General features: G+C 42.0%; 1 protein-coding gene across 5 annotated transcripts in view; it reads left to right on the top strand.

The window, feature by feature from the left end:
* The window catches only part of MYO3B (myosin IIIB), a 635651-nt gene that overhangs the window by 47630 nt on the left and 561884 nt on the right, over nt 1–26137 (top strand). For all 5 annotated transcript variants that reach the window (XM_073633937.1, XM_073633938.1, XM_073633935.1 and 2 more), the window contains exons 2-3: nt 4865–5048; nt 16231–16365. In XM_073633937.1, the coding sequence (XP_073490038.1) occupies nt 4902–5048; nt 16231–16365 (282 nt within the window). In that variant the 5' untranslated portion in view covers nt 4865–4901. The remainder of the gene's footprint in view (nt 1–4864; nt 5049–16230; nt 16366–26137) is intronic.

Raw genomic sequence — 26137 nt, 5'->3', positions numbered from 1 at the left:
AAAGAAAATATTATCACATTATTGCCTTATGACTGGAGAATCACAGCAGAAAATGACATGTCCCCAGTGTCTGGTTTGTAGAAATAACAACTCTTGGCTACTGTGATATACCGGTGATCATTAGACTGACCGCCTCAATAAAAACTATGGCCAGCTAAATCCGTTCCCAAGAGGTCACATATGCTGAAACAGTATAATGCCAAGTGACGCCAGGGACTTGTTTGGAAGGCTGTCACATTTGCTGATATTGATTTTTCAGCTGAGCAGATTCACACTTACAGTTCTGATGCATTGATGTTCTGATCACACTGACATTGTACTATATGTTAGGAATTTATCGACCTTCGCTTCATCTTTTCTTATTTTCTTGGGAAAATGCTGTTCTCACTTCTGTGAACAGCAGTCGTTAGCACTGATGTATTTCTAATGTGCCCCCATTGATCAGATCTTAAAGGGAACCCATGGGAGTACAAACATGGGAGCCTCCATTGCCAAGTTGGATTTTAAAGGTGCAGGCTTTAGGGTCATGTTATCATGATCTTTGCTTCACTACCTAGTGGACCATTGACGTTGAATAAGAAGGCAAGATGTTAAAGTGTATGTAAACACTAACAATAATGTCACGCTTACCCCTAGCGTAGGTGGTCAGACACTATAGCTGGCTTCTGTGTTCTTCACCTATAGCAACCTCCTTTCCCATCATAAGGCAATTAGGCCTGCCGGTACTCGGTTGCCCCCAGGTCTCTTACACAGACATGAACTGAGCACAGCAAATAAGTACTTGCAGTTGACAGACAGGCAGAGTGGTTCAATGACAGTCCAGGTACACGACAGGTAAGATTCAGAACAGTCCGGGTTAAAACCTTAGTCAAAATGGCAGGCAGAGTTCAGAGAATAGTCCAAGTTCCAATCCTAGGTCATAAACAAGGGTATCTAAACTAGCAGGCAGGGCAGACAAAGGGAGCTTGGAGCAAGTGTTACAAATGCTATCACAAGCATGAGACTGCAGGATTGGCTGGCTTAAATCAGGTTTGGTCTCCACCCAGAGGCTGGCTACATCAATCACTTAGCAGGTGGACAGGCAGACATGGACAATGCATGAGCAGGAGCGCTACACTCTCCTGACAAATTAACTCAGACAGTGTTTTGTTATATTTGTTTAGAACATCCTTTCTCAACCTTTTTAACATGGAGGAACCCTTGGAATAACTTTATGGGCTAATGGAATACCTGCTAATAATTAGTATATCTACAGCTCACAGTACATTAGTGTGGTTGTCACTAGAAAGAATGCACCTTACATTTGTGGTCATTGGGAAGAATCTACTCTTACAGATAGCAAAAAAGTTAACTGGTGGCAATGAACCGCAATATCAGCCTCACCCAGCACAGTCTATTTCTAGGTGACATCCCCATCTTGAGGTTGTGTAAAGGAGAAGTCCAAAAAATGAAAGCCTTTAAAGTGATTGTAAACCCTTTTTATTTTTTATTTTTTTTAACAAATGTATCATGCTTACCTGTTCTGTGCAATCGCTTCGTTTTTGCAAGACTCCTGTATCACATGCAAAGGGGCTGTGAGAAACCCCAAAAGTTCTTAACCTTTTATCCTATTACTCATAAGAGGAATCTCACAGCCTACATTCTTCTAGCTTGGTCCTTCAGACACTTTTCATGACAATCTAATGGAAAAGAAAATACTTCAAGGGCACTCGCAGCTACAACTCTCTTTATTGTATTTAAAAAATCTGCCAGTTAAAAACATTTAAAAGCTGTCTGGCCTTGCAGCCATTTAATGAGTAACATACTTTCTCAAAGGCAATAACCCCACTGCAAGGTCTACCTGTTTTTAATTCATAAAGGTGTATTTTTTAAACTAACTCTTTCTCATCAGTGGGGTCTTCACATGACAACCCTGAGCAGGCTCCTTCACGACCATTTATACAGAGCACTACTTCCCAAGATGCTCCAAAAGTGGTATTTACCTTTTAAAAAGTACATGTGAGGATTAGGGTGCCCACGTGTCCCGGATTGCCCGGGATTATCCCGTAATTCACTTCTTTGTCCCTGGTCCCGGGCACCTTCATTCCGGGACAATACAGTGTCCCGGAATGAAACTGACAATCTGGGAACAGGGGCGGACCGAGCCGCTATAGTGCTGGCTCTGGCTCCGCTTCCACCTACTCCTGATCACTGGTTGCTATAGCCGCCTGGCATCAGGCAACCAGTGACGTCACTGCCCAGCATTGAAAGCGGAGGAGGATTTCACTTCCTCCTCCGCGCTAGTGCTGCTGGGAGTCGCTGCTGGTTCTGTCCCCTCTGCACTTGGCTCCAGTGACTGGCTTGCAGCTTGTGTGGGGTGTTTCTGTTCCCACACGCTGCGATTAGTGTGTACGGCATCTCTCCCTCTCCCTTCCTCCCCCCTCCTGCCCACCTCACACTAACACACGGACTGAAGTCCCCTCCCCCCTTTCCTCGGCTCGGATGTCACAGACAGGAGAAGGAGGGGGAGGAGAATGGACACAGGACTCAACAGAACGGGACATGCTGATCTGAGGTTTGTACACAATATTAATGCTTGGCACTTGCAGGAGAAGGAGACACAGAGACAGGGGACAAGTTGTCAAAAAAGAATACTTGCAGTGATTTTGGGGGATAAGAGCATGCTGTATGTGCTAGGGGGCACTTTAGGAGGGGAGATATATTGTGCTGGGGGGGTCAGATTTTTTATTTAACCCCCCTTCCAGCACAATTTCTCTCCCCTCCCAAAGTGTGCCCCCTAGCACATACAGCATGCTCTTATCCCCCAAAATCACTGCAAGTATTCTTCTTTGACAACTTGCCCCCTTCCCCATCTTCAAAGACAAACTGGCTGCTATTGAGGGGTCAATAGTACTGTCTGGAATCCTGGGAACTTTGCTAGAGATTCAGGGCAATTCTGGAGGAGGATGTAAGGAGGCACTAAGGGGGCACCCCGGAGGACGTAAGGGGGCTCTGACTAAGTTAGTACCGCCAGAGTGCCCCATTACATCCCCCCTTACAACCTCCAGGGTGCCCCCTTAGTGCCTCCAGAGTGCCCCCTTACATCCTTCAGAGTGCCCCACCACCAAAGTGGTATAGCGGTGGCTGACAGACTATCAGGAGGTGATATTGCACTCCTCTTCCTCCTCTCTCCACTAATTATCCCCCGCCATAGACTCCACACTCCTCACCTGTACATATTACCCACCATTATACACTCTGCACTCCTCTCCTGTGCATATTACCCACTGCCATACATTCCACACTCCTCTCCTGTACATATTACCCACCGCCATACATTCCACACTCCTCTCCTGTACATATTACCCACCGCCATACATTCCGCACCCCTCTCCTGTACATATTACCCACCGCCATACGTTCCACACCCCTCTCCTGTACATATTACCCACCGCCATACATTACGCACCCCTCTCCTGTACATATTACCCACCGCCATACGTCCTGCACCCCTCTCCTGTACATATTACCCACCGCCATACGTTCCGCACCCCTCTCCTGTACATATTACCCACCGCCATACGTTCCGCACCCCTCTCCTGTACATATTACCCACCGCCATACATTCCGCACCCCTCTCCTGTACATATTACCCACCGCCATACATTCCGCACCCCTCTCCTGTACATATTACCCACCGCCATACGTTCCGCACCCCTCTCCTGTACATATTACCCACCGCCATACGTTCCGCACCCCTCTCCTGTACATATTACCCACCGCCATACGTTCCGCACCCCTCTCCTGTACATATTACCCACCGCCATACGTTCCGCACTCCTCTCCTGTACATATTACCCACCGCCATACATTCCGCACTCCTCTCCTGTACATTATACCCACCGCCATACATTCCGCACTCCTCTCCTGTACATATTACCCACCGCCATACATTCCGTACCCCTCTCCTGTACATATTATCCACCGCCATACATTCCGCACCCCTCTCCTGTACATATTACCCACCGCCATACATTCCGCACCCCTCTCCTGTACATATTATCCACCGCCATACATTCCGCACCCCTCTCCTGTACATATTACCCACCGCCATACATTCCGCACTCCTCTCCTGTACATATTACCCACCGCCATACATTCCGCACTCCTCTCCTGTACATATTACCCACCGCCATACATTCCGCACTCCTCTCCTGTACATTATACCCACCGCCATACATTCCACACTCCTCTCCTGTACATTATACCCACCGCCATACATTCCGCACTCCTCTCTTGTACATATTACCCACCGCCATACATTCCGCACTCCTCTCCTGTACATATTACCCACCGCCATACATTCCGCACTCCTCTCCTGTACATTATACCCACCGCCATACATTCCGCACTCCTCTCCTGTACATTATACCCACCGCCATACATTCCGCACTCCTCTCCTGTACATTATACCCACCGCCATACATTCTGCACTCCTCTCCTGTACATATTACCCCCCGCCATACACTCTGCATTCCCTATTTAACATTACCACATTCTGCACTATACAAGTCATCTCAGACTCTCTTTAAGAACACCCCCTTTAAGCCAATATTTAGTGCAATTTAAGAAATGTCCACAGTTCATTACGACACGCTTTGCGCACCATATTGTTGTTGTTCTTGATGCCTAGGGCCCACTTTTGATCTTGCACACGGGCCCGCTGATTTCGTACGCCCTGCCCCAAAAATCGGCAAAAAAATGTCAAAAATCATCTTTTTTGGGGGGGTGTCCCTGAATGGCAGTTTGGAAATGTGGTCACCCTAGTGAGGATAGAGCCAAGGCTTTAATATAAATGTATTAAAAATATGCTCTTGCTTTTCAGGAAGTCATTGTTTGGACTGTTCCCTTATAATCCAAATATGATTGGACTAGAATCACTTGCTGATCCCTCTGACACCTGGGAAATTATTGACACTATTGGAAAAGGTACTTACGGAAAGGTTTACAAAGTCAGTAACAAGAAAGATGGCAGTCTGGCCGCTGTGAAGATCTTGGATCCGATAAGTGTAAGTTTACAGCATTCATCTTTATCTGGACATCATACTGTATTTATCTGTTACATTATTGTTATACAGATAACGTTAAGAACAAACATAGTGTAATATGATGACCACAAACAAGGCATCATATAGCTAGATATGCCATCTTGCCTGTTTAGTTCTGACTATGTAGAAGATGATTTATCTTTTTATATTGTCTTTACTTTTACTTCATTTTTTTTCAGTTCATATATGCACACACAGACATAATCCAAAGCCTTCTCTTAAACCAGAACCCTTCTGGATTGGCCAGATGGGTTCTGGTGGCTTCCAAACCTATGCAAGCAGTGCATGGCTTTCTAACTTTTTTAACAACAAATAGCACTTTCTTTTGGTGGTATTTGATCACCTCTGTTTTTTTTTCATTTTTTTGCGCTATAAACAAAAAAGACCGACAATTTTGAAAAAAAATAAAATTCTTTTTACATTCTGGTATAATACATATCCCCAAAAAATATATAAAAAAACACATTTATTCATCAGTTTAGGCTGATATATATTCTTCTACATATTTTTGGTAAAAAAAAACGCAATAGGCATATATTGATTGGTTTGCGCAAAAGTTATCGCGTCTACAAACTATGGGATAGATTTGGGGACTTTAATTTTTTTGTATTGTTTTTACTGGTAATGGTGGAGATCTACGGTTTTTAGTGGGACTGCGACATTGCGGCGGACAAATCTGACCCAAAATGACACGTTTTGGGGACCAGTGACATTATTACATTGATCCATGCTATAAAAATGCACTGATCAATGTAAAAATGACACTGGCAGGGAAGGGGTTAACACTTTACTTTACATTTTTTTTCAGTTTATATATGCACACACAGACATAATCCAAAGCCTTCTCTTAAACCAGAACCCTTCTGGATTGGCCAGAAGGGTTCTGATGGCTTCCAAACCTATGCAAGCAGTACATGGCTTTCTAACTAGAAAGCCCAGCATGCTCTGCAAACTAATATATATATTTTTTTTTTCAAGAAGAAGTTTCTTAAAAAAATAAACAATTCCTGAGCTGGCAAACCATGAAAATGATGTGACATGCCAGTTCACAGTGATTTACAATTATACTTTTAAGCAAACAAGCACAGTGTGGTAAAGTGACACAGCGGTAAACAGAGGTAAGGCATGCATGTTTTACAGTAGCCTTTGCAGCACTAGGTCAATAATGGAAAGACCAGGAGTATTTAACCAACCCTCCCATACCTTCCCAAATTAGGCAGGGCAGCCACGATGTGGATAGATTAGACGCTCACGGTGCAAGTGTATCCCATATTCCTTAGAAGTTGAAGGGTACTTCTAGTACTGCAAGATAAGTTTACAGTCTTGGAAAGTGGTCTTTGACACAGGCTCTCTAATATGATCTTGTGGAGCCATTCCATACAATAAAATACACTGCCTAGGGTCTAATGGAACAGCAGAAGGCTCAGTTGATCGGGTCAACAATCTGGGTCCAATATCTATAAATTTTGGGACAACTCCAAAAGCATGTGGATTAGTTCTCCATGATCCCTACGACACTTACTACAAAGAGGATCTAGTAATAAACTGATTTTATATAGCTTAGAATGGGTGTAGTCAAACCAATAATGTTAAATAATAAAAACCATCAGTTTATAAACATTTACATTTTCCAAATAAAGTTAAAATAACATTGACCAAAATCCATTATACTTTTTCTTTATATAAAGAATAATAAAGAAAAAGTGTGGTTATTTTATACACTGAAGGTGAAAATTTAATTTTATTATTTCACCAAGGGGGCTCATATAATAAGTTTGGCTTAACCCCCACTCCCCTATGTTGTCAAACCAGAGGTGCCATTCCGTTTACTGTTTGTGTACAGTGCCTCCCTAGAAATCGTATTTCCTGCTCATGTAATAGACACCCTGCTTTTCCCAGAAGCCTGGTAAAGGGTTGAAGTCCAATTTACAAAAATGACCTGCAAATGGAGTTTTATTTTTGGCAAGATTTGCTATGCAAATAATTTACAATGTTACTTTCAATGTAGACAGTGTGGGAATTAGCAATATATGTGGTTTTATGCATTTTTTTTTTTTACCAGATTTGGACTTTTTATTTTTAATAAATTTGAAGAGGGCAAACAGAAAAAAGGAAATATATTTAAAAATGAATTTCCATATGTGCTTCTGAATTGAGATGTCAACAAATTAAATTCAAATTATATTCTAGACACGCATCATTAAACCCAGCTAACGCCAGAGTGACTTGAATTTATTAGAAAAATAATCTGTTTTATTTCACATCTTTAATTAAATTGCTTTTTGAAGATACATTCCTTCTGCATTTTTAAACAAATTGTTGTAATATTTAGACTATTTGGGGTTTTATAATATGTAACATAATGCACAATCACCACTAAAGGGAATAAAAAAAGGGTATGTGTAAATGGCTACATGATGACATGTCCTGTTTCCATCTAAATGGAGATAAATAGACCAGAGTAAAGAATACCATGCCATATGTATGTGGAAAGGCTTGTCATAGAGCCAAGAAAGCAAGACATCTGTAAGAACATTCAAGGAAAAATTACAACAAAGGCTAAATCTGTTGTAAGTGGTAAAATAAATGGGTTCAATTCCCTTTAAAGTGAATAAGGGGTATGCTGGGCAAAGCAAATGGTTCACTTTAACCACTTCAGCCCGGAAAGGATTTGCCCCCTCAATGACCAGGCCATTTTGTACGATACAGCACTGCGTCGCTTTAACTGACAATTGCACGGTTGTGCAACGCTGTACCCAAACAAAATTGACGTCTGTTCTGACTCAACTACAAGGCAATAAACTTTATCTTCAGCTTCATATAGAGCTTACATGACCTGGTTATCTATTTATCCCTTGCATCAATTCAGACAGCTTAACTCAATGAATAACTCACTGTATGGAAAGACAGACGAATGGATCCTCTCGAATGTTCTGTTTAATGATGGATATTCATAGGTAGAAAAACGTTGAAGTTGTAAGCCACATGTGGCTTACAGCATGAGGTATACTGAGCACAATGAATCAGAGAGAGGAAGGGGAGGAGAATATACAGAACTACAGTGGGAGAGAGAGTTCAGATAGACAGAGGGAACAAATCTTAAAGACACGGAGCATAATAAATCACATAGTGTCACACAGCACTCCCTGTCTGAAATCTTTAGATTTCATAACCATAAACTAATATATATTTTCAATAAGTCCAATACTGTTAAATGTCCTGGAACCTGTAATAAAAAAACATGCAACAAGCAAGTATAAACATAAGTCCAACAGGACTGAAGAACATGTAGTCCAATGTATGACGTCTTCAAAGAATTCCAAAGTTCAGAGTAGCACCTGTAGATAGCAGCAATGTACTCCCCGCCGTGCCAACAGCATGGCTAGTCCTTGCATAAGTCACTCACCTGGCAAAAGGAGTACTAACTCAGTAATTGGTCGAGTAAAGGTTCGTGTCGATCCTCCCTTGGTTACCTTGACTTCTACCTTCCGGACCTTGTTATCATCACTGGGCATAACCTTGGTAATAAGACCCATAGGCCACTCATTACGACAGACTTCCTTGTCTTTTAGAAGGATGAGATCTCCAACCTTAAGATTAGGCTTAGATGTTTGCCATTTGTTACGACCTTGAAGGTGATGAAGATACTCCTTCCTCCAATGATGCCAAAACACATTGGCTAGATGCTGCACCTGATTCCATTGACGCCTGTAGATATCCTTGGGATCGGTCTCACTTGAAGATATTACAGCAGTCCCAATCTTTTGAGTAAGAATAGAAGCTGGAGTAAGGATCACTGGAGCATCGGGATCTAAAGATACCGGCACTAAAGGTCTTTCGTTCACTATGGTACACACTTCAGCGAGAAAGGTAGACAAAGTATCATGGGTGAGTGGTAAAGATTTGTAAGTCTGCAACATGGAGTCGAGAATTCTTCGTGCTACTCCAATCATTCGTTCCCAAGATCCATGTGTGAAGAATGTGGGGGATTAAACAACCAAGTACATCCATTGTTGGCCAGGAAATTGTCCAATTGTAGCTCTTTACATGCTCCAACAAAGCTGGTACATCTGTACCCAAATCAAGGTTTTTTAGACTAGTGGCATAGTCCTCAGAGTGAAAGGCATTCATAAGTTCCTGGCTGTTGGATATAATCTTGTGCAGTCTTGATGCATCTCCTTTGTTCTGGTAAGGAGATCAAGCGCTTCTTTAGCAGTTGGAAAAGACTTGAGTGCGTCGCCAACGTAGAAGTTTCTTTCAACAAACTGACGAGCATCAGATCAATATTCTTCTTCTCCAGTCTGAGCTGTTCTCCTTAGCCCATATGTTGCCACTGCGGGGGAAGGACAGTTACTGAAGACATGTACTTTCATTCGATAGTCTATAACTTCCTTGTGGATGTCATTGTCGTTGTGCCATAGAAACCTGAGGTAGTTTCTATTGTCTTCTCTGACAATGAAGCAGTGAAACATCTGTTGAATGTCTGCCATAACTGCTACAGGCTCTTGTCTGAAACGAATCAAGGCTGCTATTAGACTGTTGTTCAAGTTAGGCCCTGTAAGGAGCATGTTGTTAAGAGAAACACCTTCATGCTGAGCACTGGAATCAAAGACAACTCTGATTTGGTCTGGTTTGCGTGGGTGATACACGCCAAAGGATGGAAGGTACCAGCATTCTTCTCCCTCCTTTAGTGGGGGTGCAGGCTCTGAATGATCTCTGTCAAATATATTTTGCATAAAGTCCATAAAGTGTCTTTGCATCTCTGGTTTCCTGCTTAAGTTTCGTTTTAAGGAGGAGAATCTACTGATGGCCTGTTGCAAGTTGTTGGGCAGTCTCTCTCTTGGGAGACGAAAAGGTAGGGGTGCTACCCAGTTATTGGAGTCGTCTTGAAAGAACTCATTGTCCATTACCTTGATGAATTCTTTATCTTCCATCGAAGGAGCCAGTATGTCATCTTCACTGGTAGCATTAAACACTGTAGAGCCTAATGCCGTGTACACACGGTCGGACTTTTCAGCAACAAAAGTCCGACAGCCTGTCCTACAATCTTTCGACGGACGTTTGGCGGACTTCCGACGGACTTTCTAACGAACGGACTTGCCTACAAACGATCACACAAAAGTCTGACGGATTCGTACGTGATGACATACACCGGACTAAAATAAGGAAGTTGATAGCCAGTAGCCAATAGCTGCCCTAGCGTCGGTTTTTGTCCATCGGACTAGCATACAGATGAGCGGATTTCTGGGTCCAGCTGAGTTACGACGTAAAGATTTGAAGCATGTTCCAAATCTAAATTCCGTCAGATTTGCGACTGGAAAAGTCAGCTGAAGTTCCAGTGAAGCCCACACTCGATCGGATTGTCCGCCAGATTTGGTCCGTCAGGGTCCGTTGGACCAGTCCGGTCGAATAGTCCGACCGTGTGTACGCTGCATTAGTCGTCATTGTGGCAGGAGAAAGGGCTTGTGTTACCTGAGATACCATGTTGCCATCCGTGGCTGGCTATCTTCTCTTTCACCCAGTAGTGATGTGGGCATGGCTCAAAGTAAGTGTTTCAGCTATTTGGCAGAACATTTGTCTTGAATGACGAAATGTTGGTAGGTCTCTTCATTTTGCCTATACAGACGTTGCCTATGATGACCCACCCTAGATCCATGCGCTGAGCAAATGGGGCATCTGGGGGTCCACTGACTTGTCTGTGTACCTTGTGAACTCTAATGCCCCGTACACACGGTTGGATTTTCCGTCGGAAAATGTGTGATAGGACCTTGTTGTCGGAAATTCCGACCGTGTGTAGGCTCCATCACACATTTTCCATCATATTTTCCGACACAAAGTTTGAGAGCAGGCTATAAAATTTTCCGACAACAAAATCCGTTGTCGGAATTTCCGATCGTGTGTACAAAAATCCGACGGACAAAGTGCCACGCATGCTCAGAATAAATAAAGAGATGAAAGCTATTGGCTACTGCCCCGTTTATAGTCCCGACGTACGTGTTTTACGTCACCGCGTTCAGAATGATTGGATTTTCCGACAACTTTGTGTGACCGTGTGTATGCAAGACAAGTTTGAGCCAACATCCGTCAGAAAAAATCCTAGGATTTTGTTGTCGGAATGTCTGATCAATGTCTGACCGTGTGTACGGGGCATTAGAATGTCTCTTCCTAACAGAAGAAGGATCTGAGCATCTTTGTGAAGTGGCGGTATCTCATTTGCTATTACCTTCAGGTGAGGGTGATGGAAAGCAGCAGCTGGAGTAGGGATTTCTTCCCTGTTAGCAGGTATCTGATTGCACTCGACAAGTGTAGGTAGGGGTACCTTTGAGAGAAGATACCATGAGTCCATGAGCCCTTCTTCCAGAAACCTCTGTAGTTCCACTACAGGTACCCAAGGTGTAAGGATGAGCGTCACCTTTTATTTCAAATAGATTAAACCGTTCTGATTTTGCAAGCGATCTATTGCTCTGATAGTCTAGGATAGCATAGGCTTTTAGAGACTTTTCTGGTTGATCCTTGTGGTATATGTTCACCAAGCATATTTTAGCACAGGACTTATCACAGCGGTCTTCTCCACAAACTTCAGTGCAGGATGAAGAAATTATGGTAGAATTAGGCACTTGGTCTGTATTCTCCCCGCCATGCGTTAACCTGGGAGGAGAGTTAGCAGGTTGTGCAGAGCTGGGCTCAAGCGGATGGAGGGCTTGCACATGCTCTTCAGAGCCACACTCTATGCACTTGATGGACACATTACAGTCCCTTGCAAAATGTTCTGTAGAAGCACAGCACCTGAAACATACCCTAAATGTCTTTAAAAGCTCCTTACGCTCTTCAAGAGGCTTTTTCCTAAAGCCGATACATTATTTGGGGGGTGTGGCTTCTTGTGAATGGGACACTCTCTGTTAGGGTTTTTAATCTTCCTACTCTGTCTGTCCGTGGCCACAGCTGTGGTAGGAGTGGGAAGGATGTCAGTCTTTTTTTACGGATACTGGGCCTCTACGGCTTCTATAGTTGCCCTGAAGACTGGTAATCTTAGAAAATGGTGAGAAGAGACTGTACTCACCGTAGGAAAAACTTGGATCGTTCTTGGTCTCTGCAATTTTCCTGATGAATTCGCAGAAGAAAGAGAATGGAGGGAAGGAAACCTCTTTTTTGTATGATGACCCTAGTGCAGACCATTTCTCTTGTAAACCATACGGGAGCTTGGAGGCGATTGGGTTTACCCCTCTTGCAGTGTCAAGGTAACTGAGTCCAGGTAGTTTTGGGTCTGCCTTGGCTAGCTGAAGCTCATGGAGAAGGTCGCTCAGTCTCTGGAACTCCTTGTTGTGCTTACCAGATATCTTTGGGAAAGTTTCCAGACGCATGAACAAGGCATTTTCTATAGCTTCTGGACTGCCATAACTGCTCTAGTCGCTCCCATGCAGCTGTGAGGCCTGCTCTAGGAATGTCCATGAAAACTGATCTTAATGGCTTAACATGTGCAGCAGATAGAGGTAGCCATCTAATCAGCAGATCCAATTCTTGAGCCGCTGTAATGCCAAGTTTGCTGATTGCAGTTCTGAAAGAACATTTCCAACTTCTGTAGTTCTCAGGTTGGTCATCAAAATTTGTAAGACCAGTCTTTGCGTGAGCTCTCTGCGAAGTATGTACCTCACAAACTCTGCTGTCTCAGTTGTCTCTGCCTTTATGTAAGATGATGTTGGCTGAATGGTGCTAATTGCTATCTTTGACATTGTTGTTAAAGGACACAGGGAAATATGGTGCAGCAGATGCGTTCAGGTGAGTTACTTGCTTGAAGTCAGTTGTTCCAATGGTACGTTGATTGAAGGCTGTACCGATTACTGGAAATTGATGACTTGCTTGCAGCTGATGCTCTGTGACGTAAGAAGGAAGGCTAGGTAGGCAGGCAGGAAATGCATTGGAGTGATTTTGCATGCAGGAAGTTGTTGGAACCTCTTTAACTTGAAGCTGTGAAGGAGTTTCTATGTTGTCAGGAGCATTGGAGACAATGGAGTGTACACTGCAGTAGCTTAGGACATAGTCTTTAGTGCGTTTGAGGGGATCTTCCATATCTGCTATGTTTAGGTTGATGCTGTTTTTCTCACTTGCACCTTCTTCCGCACTGATAGCTTGCCCTAGGACCCTTAGCTTTGCCATAGCTGCATCATGTTTACACTGTTCATTTAAGATTTCTATTGTTGCCTTTTGACATGCAGTCTAAGCTTCCAACTCTGCTCTTTGATGTGTGGTCTGAGCTTCCAACTCTGCTCTTTGATGTGTGGTCTGAGCTTCCAACTCTGCTCTTTGACGTGCGGTCTGAATTACTGACTCCGTTTCCAACTCTGCTCTCTTTTCTGCATATGCGACCTGCACCTTGCTGGCTTCCGCTTCAGCGCGGGCATTGATAAGTTGCTCACTGAGTGTTGAGTGTCTTGAACTATGACTTCTAGAAGACCTTTTAGAATGTCTGGTGGAAACAAATCTGTGAGATGCAGTGTCCTGTAGCAGCTCTATCTTTGCTTCTGCCTTTAATTTGGTTTGCTGGATAAAACTGTCTCTTTCCAGATTAAGAGCCTTGAAATTCTTTAATTCCTCGAGTGAAAGTTTTGTGTTCATATTTTGTAAGACATTAATGAACTTGTCACTGGTAAGCTGATAGAGCTCATAAGAGATAGAGAGTTGTTAATGGCGTCCTCTAGTGCCAGTAGTTCATGTTCAATAGACACTGTATTTGACTCAGAAGTAATCTTTTCCAAAAATAGTTTCAAGCTATTAAACAATTCAGTTCTTAAGGCTTCATAATTCTCCATCACTTTCCAGGTGGGTTTGACTGAGCCTTTGGGTAAGTCAGTTGGTTCAGTGTCTTGTGCTGGAGTGGCTGCAGGATATGTGTGCTGTAATATGACACCATGCAGCCTGGTCTCAGGTTATGAAGATTCCATGTGCTGCTGACTCATTCTCTCTTGCAATGAGGGCAGTAAATCTTGTCTGTATCAGTACTGTCATGCAGAAATCTTGCAATTAGGCTGTGGAACTCCGTTTTTCTACTGTTCTGACTCAACTACAAGGCAATAAACTTTATCTTCAGCTTCATATAGAGCTTACATGACCTGGTGATCTATTTATCCCTTGCATCAATTCAGACAGCTTAACTCAATGTATAACTCACTGTATGGAAAGACAGACGATGACTCCTCTCAAATGTTCAGTTTAATGATGGATATTCATAGGTTGAAAAACGTTGAAGTTGTAAGCCACATGTAAAGATGTTACAGCATGAGGTATACTGAGCACAATGAATCAGAGAGAGGAAGGGAAGGAGAATATACAGAAGTATGGTGGGAGAGAGAGTTCAGATAGACAGAGGGAACAAATCTTAAAGACACAGAGCATAATAAATCACATAGTGTAACACAACTATGTCCTTTTTTAACAACAACAAATAGAGCTTTCTCTTGGTAGTATTTGATCATCTCTGTTTTTCTCATTTTTTGCGATATAAACAATTTTGAAAAAATAAAATAAAATTCTTTTTACATTCTGCTATAATACATATCCCAAAAAAAAAATAATAATATATATATATATATATATATATATATATATATATATATATATATATATATAAAAATGTATTCATCAGTTTAGGCCGATATATATTCTATATATTTTGGTAAAAAAACCCGCAATAGGCGTATATTGATTGATTTGCGCAAAAGTTATCGCGTCTACAAACTATGGGATAGATTTAGGGAGCGAACAAATCTGACCCCAAATGACACTTTTTTGGGGACCAGTGACATTATTACATTGATCCATGCTATAAAAATGCACTGATCAATGTAAAAATGCCACTGGCAGGGAAGGGGTTAACACTAGGGGGCAATCAAGGGGATAAGTGTGTTCCTTGGGTGTGTTCTAACTGTAGGGGGGATGGGCTCACTGGGACATGACAGAGATCACTGTTCCCGATCACTGGGAACCGAAGATCTCTGACATGTCATTAGGTAATATGGGTAATCACCTTGAATCCCCGTTCTGCCTCTGTACACAGTGATCGCGGGTCGCCTGCACGCCCACTATCCTACTTGCACAGACATGTACATGTACATCGGTTCCCGCAGGAGAACCGACCTGCCACAGTAAATGTACGTTAGCAGGTTGGCAAGTGATTAATGCCCTATCCCTCACCTGCACAGACTCAGGTTTTCTTTGTTCACCCCACTACTCCAGTAAGCTAGTTAAAGAAAGCCAGCCTGATGTGACAGCACTGGACCAGTCTTCAAGCACCAGTACTGGAGTGAATCACGTGCTCCTTGATACCCAGAACTGACTATTTTGTTAGTTCCCAGGCAGTTGAAGGTAATGACAAGAAAACAAGTAAAGGTGAATATATGCTGCTTGGGGATCAGGCCTTAAAGCAAAACTGTTGCTTAGGGGTGAGTTATATTATTCTGGGTTTCAATTACATCATTATGCTTAAGGAAACAATGTATTTAATGGCTGCTGTGCTGTGAATAGTAAAACTAACTGTAGTTGCAGCACTCACCTCCGTAGGGGTGGCTGGATTTTTTCAATGGGGTCTTCTTTCCTCCCAATGGTGACCTGCCCTGTAGCTGCAGCCAGTACTACACCAACCCACAGATAGCGACTGACAGTACTTTCAATCTTCTTACTGCAATTTCTTTGGCTTGATTGTCTAGGGAAGAGAGGGTTAGGGGTACATCAAATGTAAAAATAGAAGCAAATTTTCTGGTCCAGATGGGTGGCTATCTTCCAGTTTCTTATGCCTCTGACACAAGCCAGCTTAGATTCTTCAATTGGAACTCAAACCCTCCTATTCTTTGCAGCCAAGAAGGCTGCCACTCTAGCTTCTGTTTGATCTGTAGTTGACACGGTGCTGCATATGTGATGACACCAGCCATTTGATAACAGTTTGGATAAAAGCACAAGTATAGCATAGCAGCCAGGAAAATAAAAACCCAGCCAACTGCATCTCTGTTGGGATCTAAAAATGTCAGACACAACTGCCACTTGGTCAAGTTGGAATCAACAAGAAAATGTGAAAATCATCTACATGTTAATATTACTGTAACATTGATGGTTCTTCTGAAAGCTTGAATAATCTTGTATATTTTCTCTTTAGGATGTTGATGAGGAGATTGAGGCAGAGTATAACATACTGCAGTCACTTCCAAATCATCCAAATGTGGTCATGTTTTATGGAATGTATTATAAAGCTGATCAGTATGTTGGAGGACAACTTTGGCTTGTTCTAGAGGTATGTGAAAACTCAATATGCAGTACCTTATTTTAGTAGCTAAATATACATTTGAAACATGTATTAATTATACTTTTCAAGACCTTTGGTTCAGGAGACTCTGTGTCACTTACCTAGTCTCTGTTTGCTTTTTGGATTACAAGTGAACATCACCACCTTAGTGGTGTACACCACAAACTTTTTACAGCCTAACATAACCTTTCCACTATTTCAAATTTTTGTCTGTGGCAGCACTTGATATTATATTTGAGTGTATGAGTCCTAGTGAATTAGGAACTTAACCAAAATATAGAGGTTTTAGGGGTATGTTTAATGTGTGGCAGTCGGGTGCGGGAGCATTAAACATAAATAACACACTGGCATCGGTGGAAATATGAGGGCAATAAACAACTATCATGGCAATGGAGTTGATTTACTAAAGGCAAATTTACTGTGCACTGCAAGTGCACTTGCTCAATAACTTAGTAAATGCCAATTGCCAATATATCCTCCTCCTTAGTAAATGAGGTAAAGCTTCAAAGAATACTCAATCACATGCAAGGAAAATAGAAAACAGCATTTTTGCTTGCACAGGATTGGATGATAGAAATCCACAGAGCTTACCCTCAGATCTAGCGCAACTGCACTTTCAGTTCACAGTATTTTTGCCTTTAGTAAATGAAGGCAACAAATGAGCAATAGTGGCATTATGTGGGCAACATACAGACAAACATGACAGTACATTGGCAATAAACAGCAGTGGCAACACAGGGGCAGCAAACAGGCAAATGTCATGTGGCTATATGTGGGCAACATACAGGCAATGGTGGCAATATATGTGCAACAAATGAGCAATTGTGACAATACATGGGCAACAAAAAATCTTTGGACCCCAGTCTGTCTCGCTTTACCCCTTACTTCTATTCCAAGCACTGCCAGCAGAGATAGTAGTCTTTCTTACTTCATCAATGAGAGGATGTGTGCAACCAGAGCACATGCCTTCTTCTTACTCTCTTCCTCCAAGCATCAGCTTACTGCTCTACCCACTGCATGACTGGCTTATTCTATCCTTGGTACTTCTGACTCTAGTCTACTACCAGTAACTCTGAGTCAAATGGTTTCTTCTAGTTTATAGAGAAATCTACAGAGAGGTGTACTTACAGTGTGGAATTGTGGACAAAGCAAAGACAAATGGGGCATAAATGGACCCATAGCAACCAGACAAATTGCTTTATTTATACGCTTATACCTGTCTGCCTTGGGTGGAGTTTTTGACAGTTCCATTACAAAAATGTTCCTTGATAGAAGTGCAGCTAGCTCTCAGTAAACACAAAAAAACAAATACCCATAAAAGATAAGGCAGCCTGTGGCCATGAGGTTTGTAGGGTTTCTTCTCTTCTAGATTGCCCTGTGCTTTATGCTCATCTGTTCAGTTCCTTCTCTTTGTTACACCTCACATCTATTGCTTCTTTTTCACATTACTAGTTGATTAATACTTGGCTTTATATGGATTGGTTTATTGATCCACTTTTACATTTTTGTTTTGCTCTTTTTTTTTCTATTCACATTTTCATTGTTTATTTAGTTGATATTGAATTGTGTCTGCAATGATTAATCACTCTTTAATCATGTTGTCAACTCTGTTTATTTTCTTTTTTTAAGTTATCTGTATTCTAGGTTATTTGATTGGATGTGTCTCTTCATTTAAAGCTCTCTCCTTTTTTACTTTGGCCTGTGACCTTACCATAAATAGTCAGATGGCTACGGGTGGGTGGGGGGTTGGCTGTCCATCCCTGATAGTTGAAGCCACTAGAAAGATTGGCATGCCCACCTCTCAGTTAGGGATCATGATGTCCAATTTCCACAGGATAAGGTTGCAGTGATGGTAGGAGGTGTTTTTGTTCAAAGAAGCCCACACCTTAGGGAATTTGAGCCATCAGGGCTGTCTTATATAGAAAATTTTTAAATATTTGAAAACACTATTTTGAAGAGTACTCAAGCCAACTGAGTCTGTAATGTGGAGACTTCTGGATAACTTGAAACAGAGGTTTAAGATAGGATAAGTCTGTAAAATTCTATAGCACTTCCTGTTGGTAGTATGAACAGTGACAGGAACCTTGACATCCCTTCAGTACCCAATGTGATCTTATCTGACCCTCTCCTTGTAAATGTGTCACATATGTGGTGATTAGAAAGGTTTCCATAAGGGCTCACTTACACTTGCTTTGGCTTCAACACACATTAAGGGCTAGTTTACATTTGCTAAGATATCTGACCGCTAGTCAAAGCTCCTGTCACTAAATAAAATTGTTAGCTTACAGTCCTGTTTACACCTTGCTTTTGCTTTGATTCGCTTCAAAAATTATACCCCATGTCGCTTTAGTTGTGCTTCAAAGCATCTTCAAAGCCTCCATAGAAGTCTATGGCAAAGCTTGCTTGAAGCCCCACTGAAGCCCCACCGAAGCCTCATCAAAGCCCCATGAAGCCTCACCAAAGCCTCATCGAAGCCCCACCAAAGCCCCACCAATGGCTCTTCGAAGCCCTATCAAAGCTCCATCAAAGCCTCATCGAAGCTCCACCAAAACCTCATCGAAGCCCCACTAAAGTTTCATTGAAGCCCACTGAAGCACCAAGCAAAGGCAAGGTGTAAACAGGACTGTAAGCTAACCATTTTATTTAGTGACTGGAGCTTTGACTGGCATTCAGAGAGCTTTAACAAAGCGTGTCCGAAGCCATGTTTTGAAACAAGTGTAAACTAGCCCTTAGGGCTCATTTACACTTGCTTTGGCTTCAACACACATTAATGGCTAGTTCACACTTACTTCAAAACAAGGCTTTGGACAGGCTTTGTTAAAGCTCTCTGAATGCTAGTCAAAGCTTGCTTCAAAAATGATACCCTATGTAGTTTTAGTGATGCTTCAAAGCATCTTCAAAGCCTCCATAGAAGTCTACGGCAAAGCTCGCTTGAAGCCCCACCGAAGCCCCATAAAGCCTCACCAAAGCCCCATCAAAACCCCATCAAAGCCCCACCAAAGCCTAATCAAAGCACCAAGCAAAAGCAAGGTGTAAACAGGACTGTAAGCTAACCATTTTATTTAGTGACAGGAGCTTTGACTGGCGTTCAGAGAGCTTTAACAAAGTGTGTCCGAAGCCATGTTTTGAAGCAAGTGTAAACTAGCCCTTAGGGCTCATTTAAACTTGCTTTGGCTTCAACACACATTAATCGCTAGTTTACACTTGCTTCAAAACAAGGCTTTGGACAGGCTTTGTTAAAGCTCTCTGAATGCTAGTCAAAGCTCGCTGTAGTTTTAGTGATGCTTCAAAGTGTCTTCAAAGCCTCCATAGAAGTCTATGGCAAATCTCACTTGAAGCCCCACTGAAGCCTCACCAAAGCCCCATCAAAGCCCCACCAAAGCCTAATCGAAGTACCAAGCAAAAGCAAGGTGTAAACAGGACTGTACGATAACCAGGACGATAACTGTACGATAACCAGGAGCTTTGACTGGCGTTCAGAGAGCTTTAACAAAGCGTGTCCATAGCTATGTTTTGAAGCAAGTGTAACTAGCCCTTAGAGTATATCTAAAGCCAAATAAATACATAAAGTAGGAATGGTCATAATCCTGACAAGTTTTTTCTTTTTTGTTATTGTCTGTGTTCCACTGAGGAGATTTTTCTTCATTTGCTGTCTTGACGCAAAAAAGGAAGTGAGAGGAGATCTCAAGATGTGAGGGAAATCCTCTCTTATATAAGTGTCACAAAAACAAGGGTTGCCTTTTGAAAGATTTCCTGTTTTATACTGTCCTGATAACTAAATAATTTAGTCCGGATGACAATAGTCACTAGGACAAAAAAAACACTGAGGCTCCATGCACACTAGGAGCAGAAAAAACGTCAACGTTTTTTGCTTAAAAACGTGGCATAAAAGACGCAAATTGAAAGCATATTGTACAAAGTTTAGGCGAGTCTATGAGAGTTTAAGAGCATTTCGTTTAAAGGCATTTTTTGCACTACACGCCCCTCTGCAAAAGCCAGGAAATGATGTACAGTGACAACACACCTTTTTTTTTTACTAAAAAAACGTTGAAACTTGATGTTCAGAAGAGATAAGAGGATTTTAGGAGAAACTGACGTTTTTACAGCTCCTAAACTTCTCCAGAAAACGCGATAGAGAAGGGTTTTTTTCTCCTGCCTCTGAACGTCCCTGACAGAAAACGCCTGTAGTAGTCATAATGTGCAAAGACACATAGAACACAATAGAAGTGCTTCTAGAGGCAGGTGAAAAAAAGTCAAACGCCTGTAGAATCAACGTTTTTTAAGTCCAGTGTGCATGGAACCTGAATCTTACAGGCAACAATAATAATCTAACTAGGGTTCACAAAAGAAACGGAAAAGGTTTGACTTTAGATTGCTGTGAGGAGTCTACTGTTTTTGGTTTTAAGTGGGATAGAGAACAGTGTTACCCCAATTGGGACTTTGGAGACAGACTAAAGAAGTAGTAAAAAGGTGTAACAAGAGGTATAATAAAAATTACCAAAATTTGGTTGGTGTACAATCTTAAAACATGATCATAAAGGTCAATGGTAAATCAGATCATAAAAACACATAGCATGATGAGCTGGCCAATATAGGGTAAGAGGCCAGATTCTTGGAGGTGTTCACAAAGCAACCCGTTTTAAGTGAAAGTGAAATTACAGCACGGGGAAAGGAACGGATTTTTATGTTCTGTGGTGTGCTGTGGCAGAGCTGTGTAAATCTCAGAACTGGATGAACAAAAAATTATAGTAAACTTTAGGCAAAACTTTTTTTTTCATTTTAGATACTAGGAGGGGTGCTGCACTGGTCTGGCCGAAGGGCTGGGTCATCCCGGCCTTCTGGCTAGGATTGATGTGGTCGCTGTTCCTGTCAGCGTCCAGTGGAAGAGCTGTCGCCCTGACTGAGTGGATCAAGGGCATTGCCATGCAAATCCACTGGAATGATGGGGGCCTGGAAAGGCTAGTATTGGTGGAGGCTACGTTTGATGCCTAAATAAATAATGATATTTGAAGCGCTTCAAAATGTGCATGAAAATGAATATATAAGAATAAATATAAATAGTAAAATAAATCCAGCGGTGAGTAAAAATTACATCACAGTCACGTGACTTTTGAAAAAGTCTGCTCTGCTCCTGTCTAAGGTGGCTGACTGCTATAGTAAAACCTGCATATGCCTTATCATTATAAGGCACACGTGAGTGGATTGAAGTTTGCCTGTGTACCTTGGTATCCTAACTATTGCACAATGATTGTTTTTTTCTCTTATCTGCCTGTTTATGATTCTCACATTGGTTGTGAATAGAAGCAAAAAGCACATTGTTACTATGAAGGTCAATGAGCACCTTGATTAAGCAAGTGTTTTTAAACAGCTTTGCTAGTGATCAAAAGCTCTATACCAATCAGGATTCTACACCTGTATAATTGAACCTTCTGAATACATCCCTATATATTTATTTTTATGTGGATTTTTTATGTGAATTTTTTTACACATTTGGTGTCACTAATTTTTTATAATTTTACACTATTTTGATTGCTGGATTTTTTAGGAAATTTATACTCACCGCTGGATTTATTTTACTATTTATATTTATTCTTATATATTCATTTTCATGCACATTGTGAAGCACTTCAAATATCATTATTTATTCTTTTTAAGTGACTCTGAAAACACTCTCTTTTGATAGCAGCCTCACTTGGTTTTATATGTAATTATCAGCTATTTAGCATCACAGCGCTTTGTGTTTTATATATATTTTTTACGTTTGATGCCTGTGGCTCTCCCCGAAAAAAACCTAGAAGGGCTCTCTATCTGGCAGGGACGGAGGGCTGCACTGGTCCGGCTGAGGGTTGGGCTTGAAAAGAAGCCCATGGTGTATGTGCCACTGGAGTGGCATTCCAGGGGTGCCGTAAAATCACTGTGAGTTAGAGTCACTTTGATTTATGGCACCACGGTCACTGCACCATTCACACTTTTTTTTCTCACCTGCCCCCTAAGCTGGGCCTTTTGGCTGGGACCGTAGGAATTTTTTATTCCTGGACAGAGGGTCGCCCATTGTCCAGCACAATGGTCACTTTTCACTCTCTCCACTTCCTTCTCCCTCACTTTCTTTTATTTAAGCCCTATTGTTTGTCACTTTTTGTATTTTTATGTTTGTACATGGTTTTTGCACATGTGACTGGTAGGGTGTAGGTCCTCGGGCCTGCCCTGAAAATCTTGGGAGGGGGTGGACATGGCCTTCTGGCTTGGTTAACCCTCTATTATGAGGTCTCCCTTCGGGGGAGCCCCACCTAGTACTTGGGTGGGTCTGTTTCGGCAGATCCTCCAGAGAATTGGGTCCGTCTGGTTTCAGCCAGATGGACCAAGTGTAAGTACCCCAGTCCCCATCTGGAGCCTAACGCCCCAGGGGATCAGGGCAAGGTCCTCTGATTTTTGAGGACCTGTGTATACCCGTTGCATGTTTTTGTGTTTCACTATTTGTGTGTGCACATTTTTTTGGCACCGGGTGAAGTTTTTGAGTGTGTTCACACACCATGGGCTACAAAAAAAAAAACACCTTGGAGTAACCCACAATAACAAGTGACAAGCATACAATTTGTGATAACCTGTAATAACTAGTGACTTGAATATATCTTGGAGTAATTTGCAGTAACCTCTGACTTGGGTAAATCTTGAGATAACCCACAATAACCAGTCACCAGGGTACACCCTGGAGTAACCCACAGTAACAAGTCACCAGGGTACACCTAGAGGTAACCCACAATAATTGGTAATTCGGGTACAACCTGAGATAAACCACAATAATGACTGAGCGGGGTACACCTTGGAGTAACCCATAATGACCAAAGACTGGGATGGAAGCTGTGGTAACCCACAATAATCGTTGACCGGCATACACACTGGGTTATCCCACAATATCAAGTGACAGGGGTACACCTAGGGGTAACTCACAATAATTGGTGATCGGGGTAAACCCTGGGGTAACACCACATCAACCACTAATCGGGGTATACCTTGGGGTAACCCATAATACCCAGTGATTGGGATAGATGCTGTACTAAGCTGCAATGAACAATTACTAGGATACACCCTGGAGTAACTCCTGGTAACCACTGACTAGGGTACACCTTGAGGTAACCCACTATAACCAGTGATCAGGATACACCTTGGGGTAACCCACAATCCAGTGACAGGAGTACATCCTGGAGTAACCCACAATCAGTGACCAGGGTACACCCATGGGTAACCCACACAAGCCAATGACTGGGATACAGCTTGGGGTAACTGACAATATCAAGTGACGGGGTGCAGCCTGTAGTAACCCCAAATAAAAAGTGATCAGGGTACACCCTGGGGAAATCCACAATAACAAGTGTAGGAAGCTGTGTCTCCGCTAAGAGTCACTCAGGTCTGTTTGTAGTTAGGGGCCTTAGGAAGAGCATAGGAATCACTGCCTGCTGGCTGAAAGTGGCAAATATGAATATGTTATATTTACATGATAAAAAATAGAGAACAAAAAAGTATTTTTTAAATTGGAGTAAATAAATAGACATATAGGAAATATAAATTAACACTTTAGAATACCTTTCTCTGTACATACACTACAAAGTGTCACTTTAAAATTGTTGAAAAGCAACATGGCAGGGGATGAAATCCCTTTTTATTTTTTTTTGCTGTATAGGTGGTAGTAGAAATAATGATGATAATATTAGTAATAAAAATAATAATGTTTTTACTCAATTTCATGATAGGTTGCTGTGCCAGATTAAGTTGGAGCAGTAAAGTGGCTGCACAGTTAGTACATCTGTCTTTCTGATAGCATTGGTTCCGTTTCCTGCTCATTGACAGTTCACCCTTTGAATCATCCATCTGAGCTGACATTAAACATCTTTAAATTGCTCATTTGTTTCAGCTGATGCTAATCTCACAAGCACTTACTGTACATCAGAGCAGCTCCATTAAGTTTGAACAATGGAAAAAAAACACAGCTGATCTCAGGACGGGTGCAAGAATCTTTCCCCAAATCTCTCCTGTAATTCAGCAACCCACATCTCATTAATACACTTGCACAATAGACATGTTAATGAATTTATTGGGGGACGATGCCAATTGAAATTTAATTTAACCATTTACACTGCTGGATGAACTTCCTGCATTGACTCCCTGTCACTTCATGAACTGTTGGCTTTGTCAAAATGATAAATGAAACAGTAGTTTGGATTCGCAAAAATGCATAAATTTGATTTCGTATTTCTTTATTCCTTTTCAAGGTTTCTGTTAGGAAAATTAAGAAGACTGCTATAGTTAAGATGCTCTAATAGGGATATAAGTTAAAAATAGGGTTGATTTGGTTTACAAAGGCACCAGATGCCATTTGCCCAATGCCAGCTTGTTTACCAGGGCTGGATAATAGTTTGTATGGGTGTTGGCAGTTGTTAGTACCCTTTATTTGTAGCCTCTCCTGTAGTGATGTAGTTGGTGGAGACAGTACCCCTTTATGCCAGCTGTGGGTGAATAAGAGACAAGGAACATCTAGGGAAGATGACTGTAATAGTTCTGGGATTTACGTGAATGTTCTACTCTTGAGGAACTACCGTTCAGAATGTTGTGTACTAAGAAATAGTGCTCTGTGCTTAGACTTCTGCTCAGTGAGTTATGTAAATGGATGTTGTGCTGTAGTAAAGAAACTGTATTTAAAAGAAGATTATTGAACCATGAATGAGTTGTGCAGTAAAGCACTGAAAAGCCTTTTTGTCTGGACATTTTGTTATTCTGGGTGATAGGGCTAAGGCTGGAAGGGTTGAGAAGGCATGCTTCAGGCCAAAGAAAGTGACACAGTATGGTGGAGTTTCACCTAGAACAACAGGTAGGTGACTATTCTATCCAGGAAAAAGTGGGGTAGGACCTGGGTTAGCATGACACAAACTTCTGTTCAATCCAAGTCCCGTACATGTGTATGAGGCACAGCCAAGAGGCAGGTAACATTAGACCACCTTCAGGGCAAAGTATTTCTTGCTCTCCTATTTCATTGTGCTGCTGCAGGAGTTATAATGGGGACAGTAGTGAATCAATTTCTTTAAAGTCAACTTTTAGGCTGTATGTACATACAGTATTTCAATTTTGCGTGTGGGTGTAGTGCATATTTCATACTGCTTTTCTCTCACTTTACTGGAGCCTAATTTTTCCTGAATTTAGGGCTCAGCCCTACCATATGCCAGTAATGACCTCGCCTATTGGAGAGTGAGCATGCGAATATAAAAAAAAAAACTTTGACATACAGATCATTTACACATCCAGTTGCCATCTGTGGATCATTATTAATTTAAAAAGTAAAAATTCAGTCTTAATAGCTGATATGCAAACTTGTGTAGCACTCTCCCGGAAAGGGGCCCCTGTAATTTACCCAGGTCTCCCCTAGTGCAGTGGCTCCCTGCAACAGACCCAGCCCCAAGTAATCTGACAACATAGGCTCAGTTTAGGGGATTTTTTTTGTAGATTTATTGCAGAAATCAACAGGAGAGGGATAGGGTGCAGGATACTCCAAAACATCAAAAGTAGCTTGAGGGCAAACTTTAGACAAATCCTCATGTAACAGCCTTTGTTGGGGGTAGGAGGGAATGGCCAGCTAATCAGGAACTCTATGTGCGTAGTCCCAGTCCTTAGAGCAACCTCTGCCACTTACATCGCCAAGCGCATGCACACCTGGGATCCTTAATCAAAGTCTTACAAAAGTCTTACAAAAGCCGAGGACAGATGTCTGCCA

This window comes from Aquarana catesbeiana, linkage group LG06 (assembly GCF_042186555.1).
Source record: "Aquarana catesbeiana isolate 2022-GZ linkage group LG06, ASM4218655v1, whole genome shotgun sequence".
Lineage (NCBI taxonomy): Eukaryota > Metazoa > Chordata > Amphibia > Anura > Ranidae > Aquarana > Aquarana catesbeiana.
Note: the sequence above shows the minus strand (reverse complement) of the source record. Positions and strands in the feature narration are given on the sequence as shown.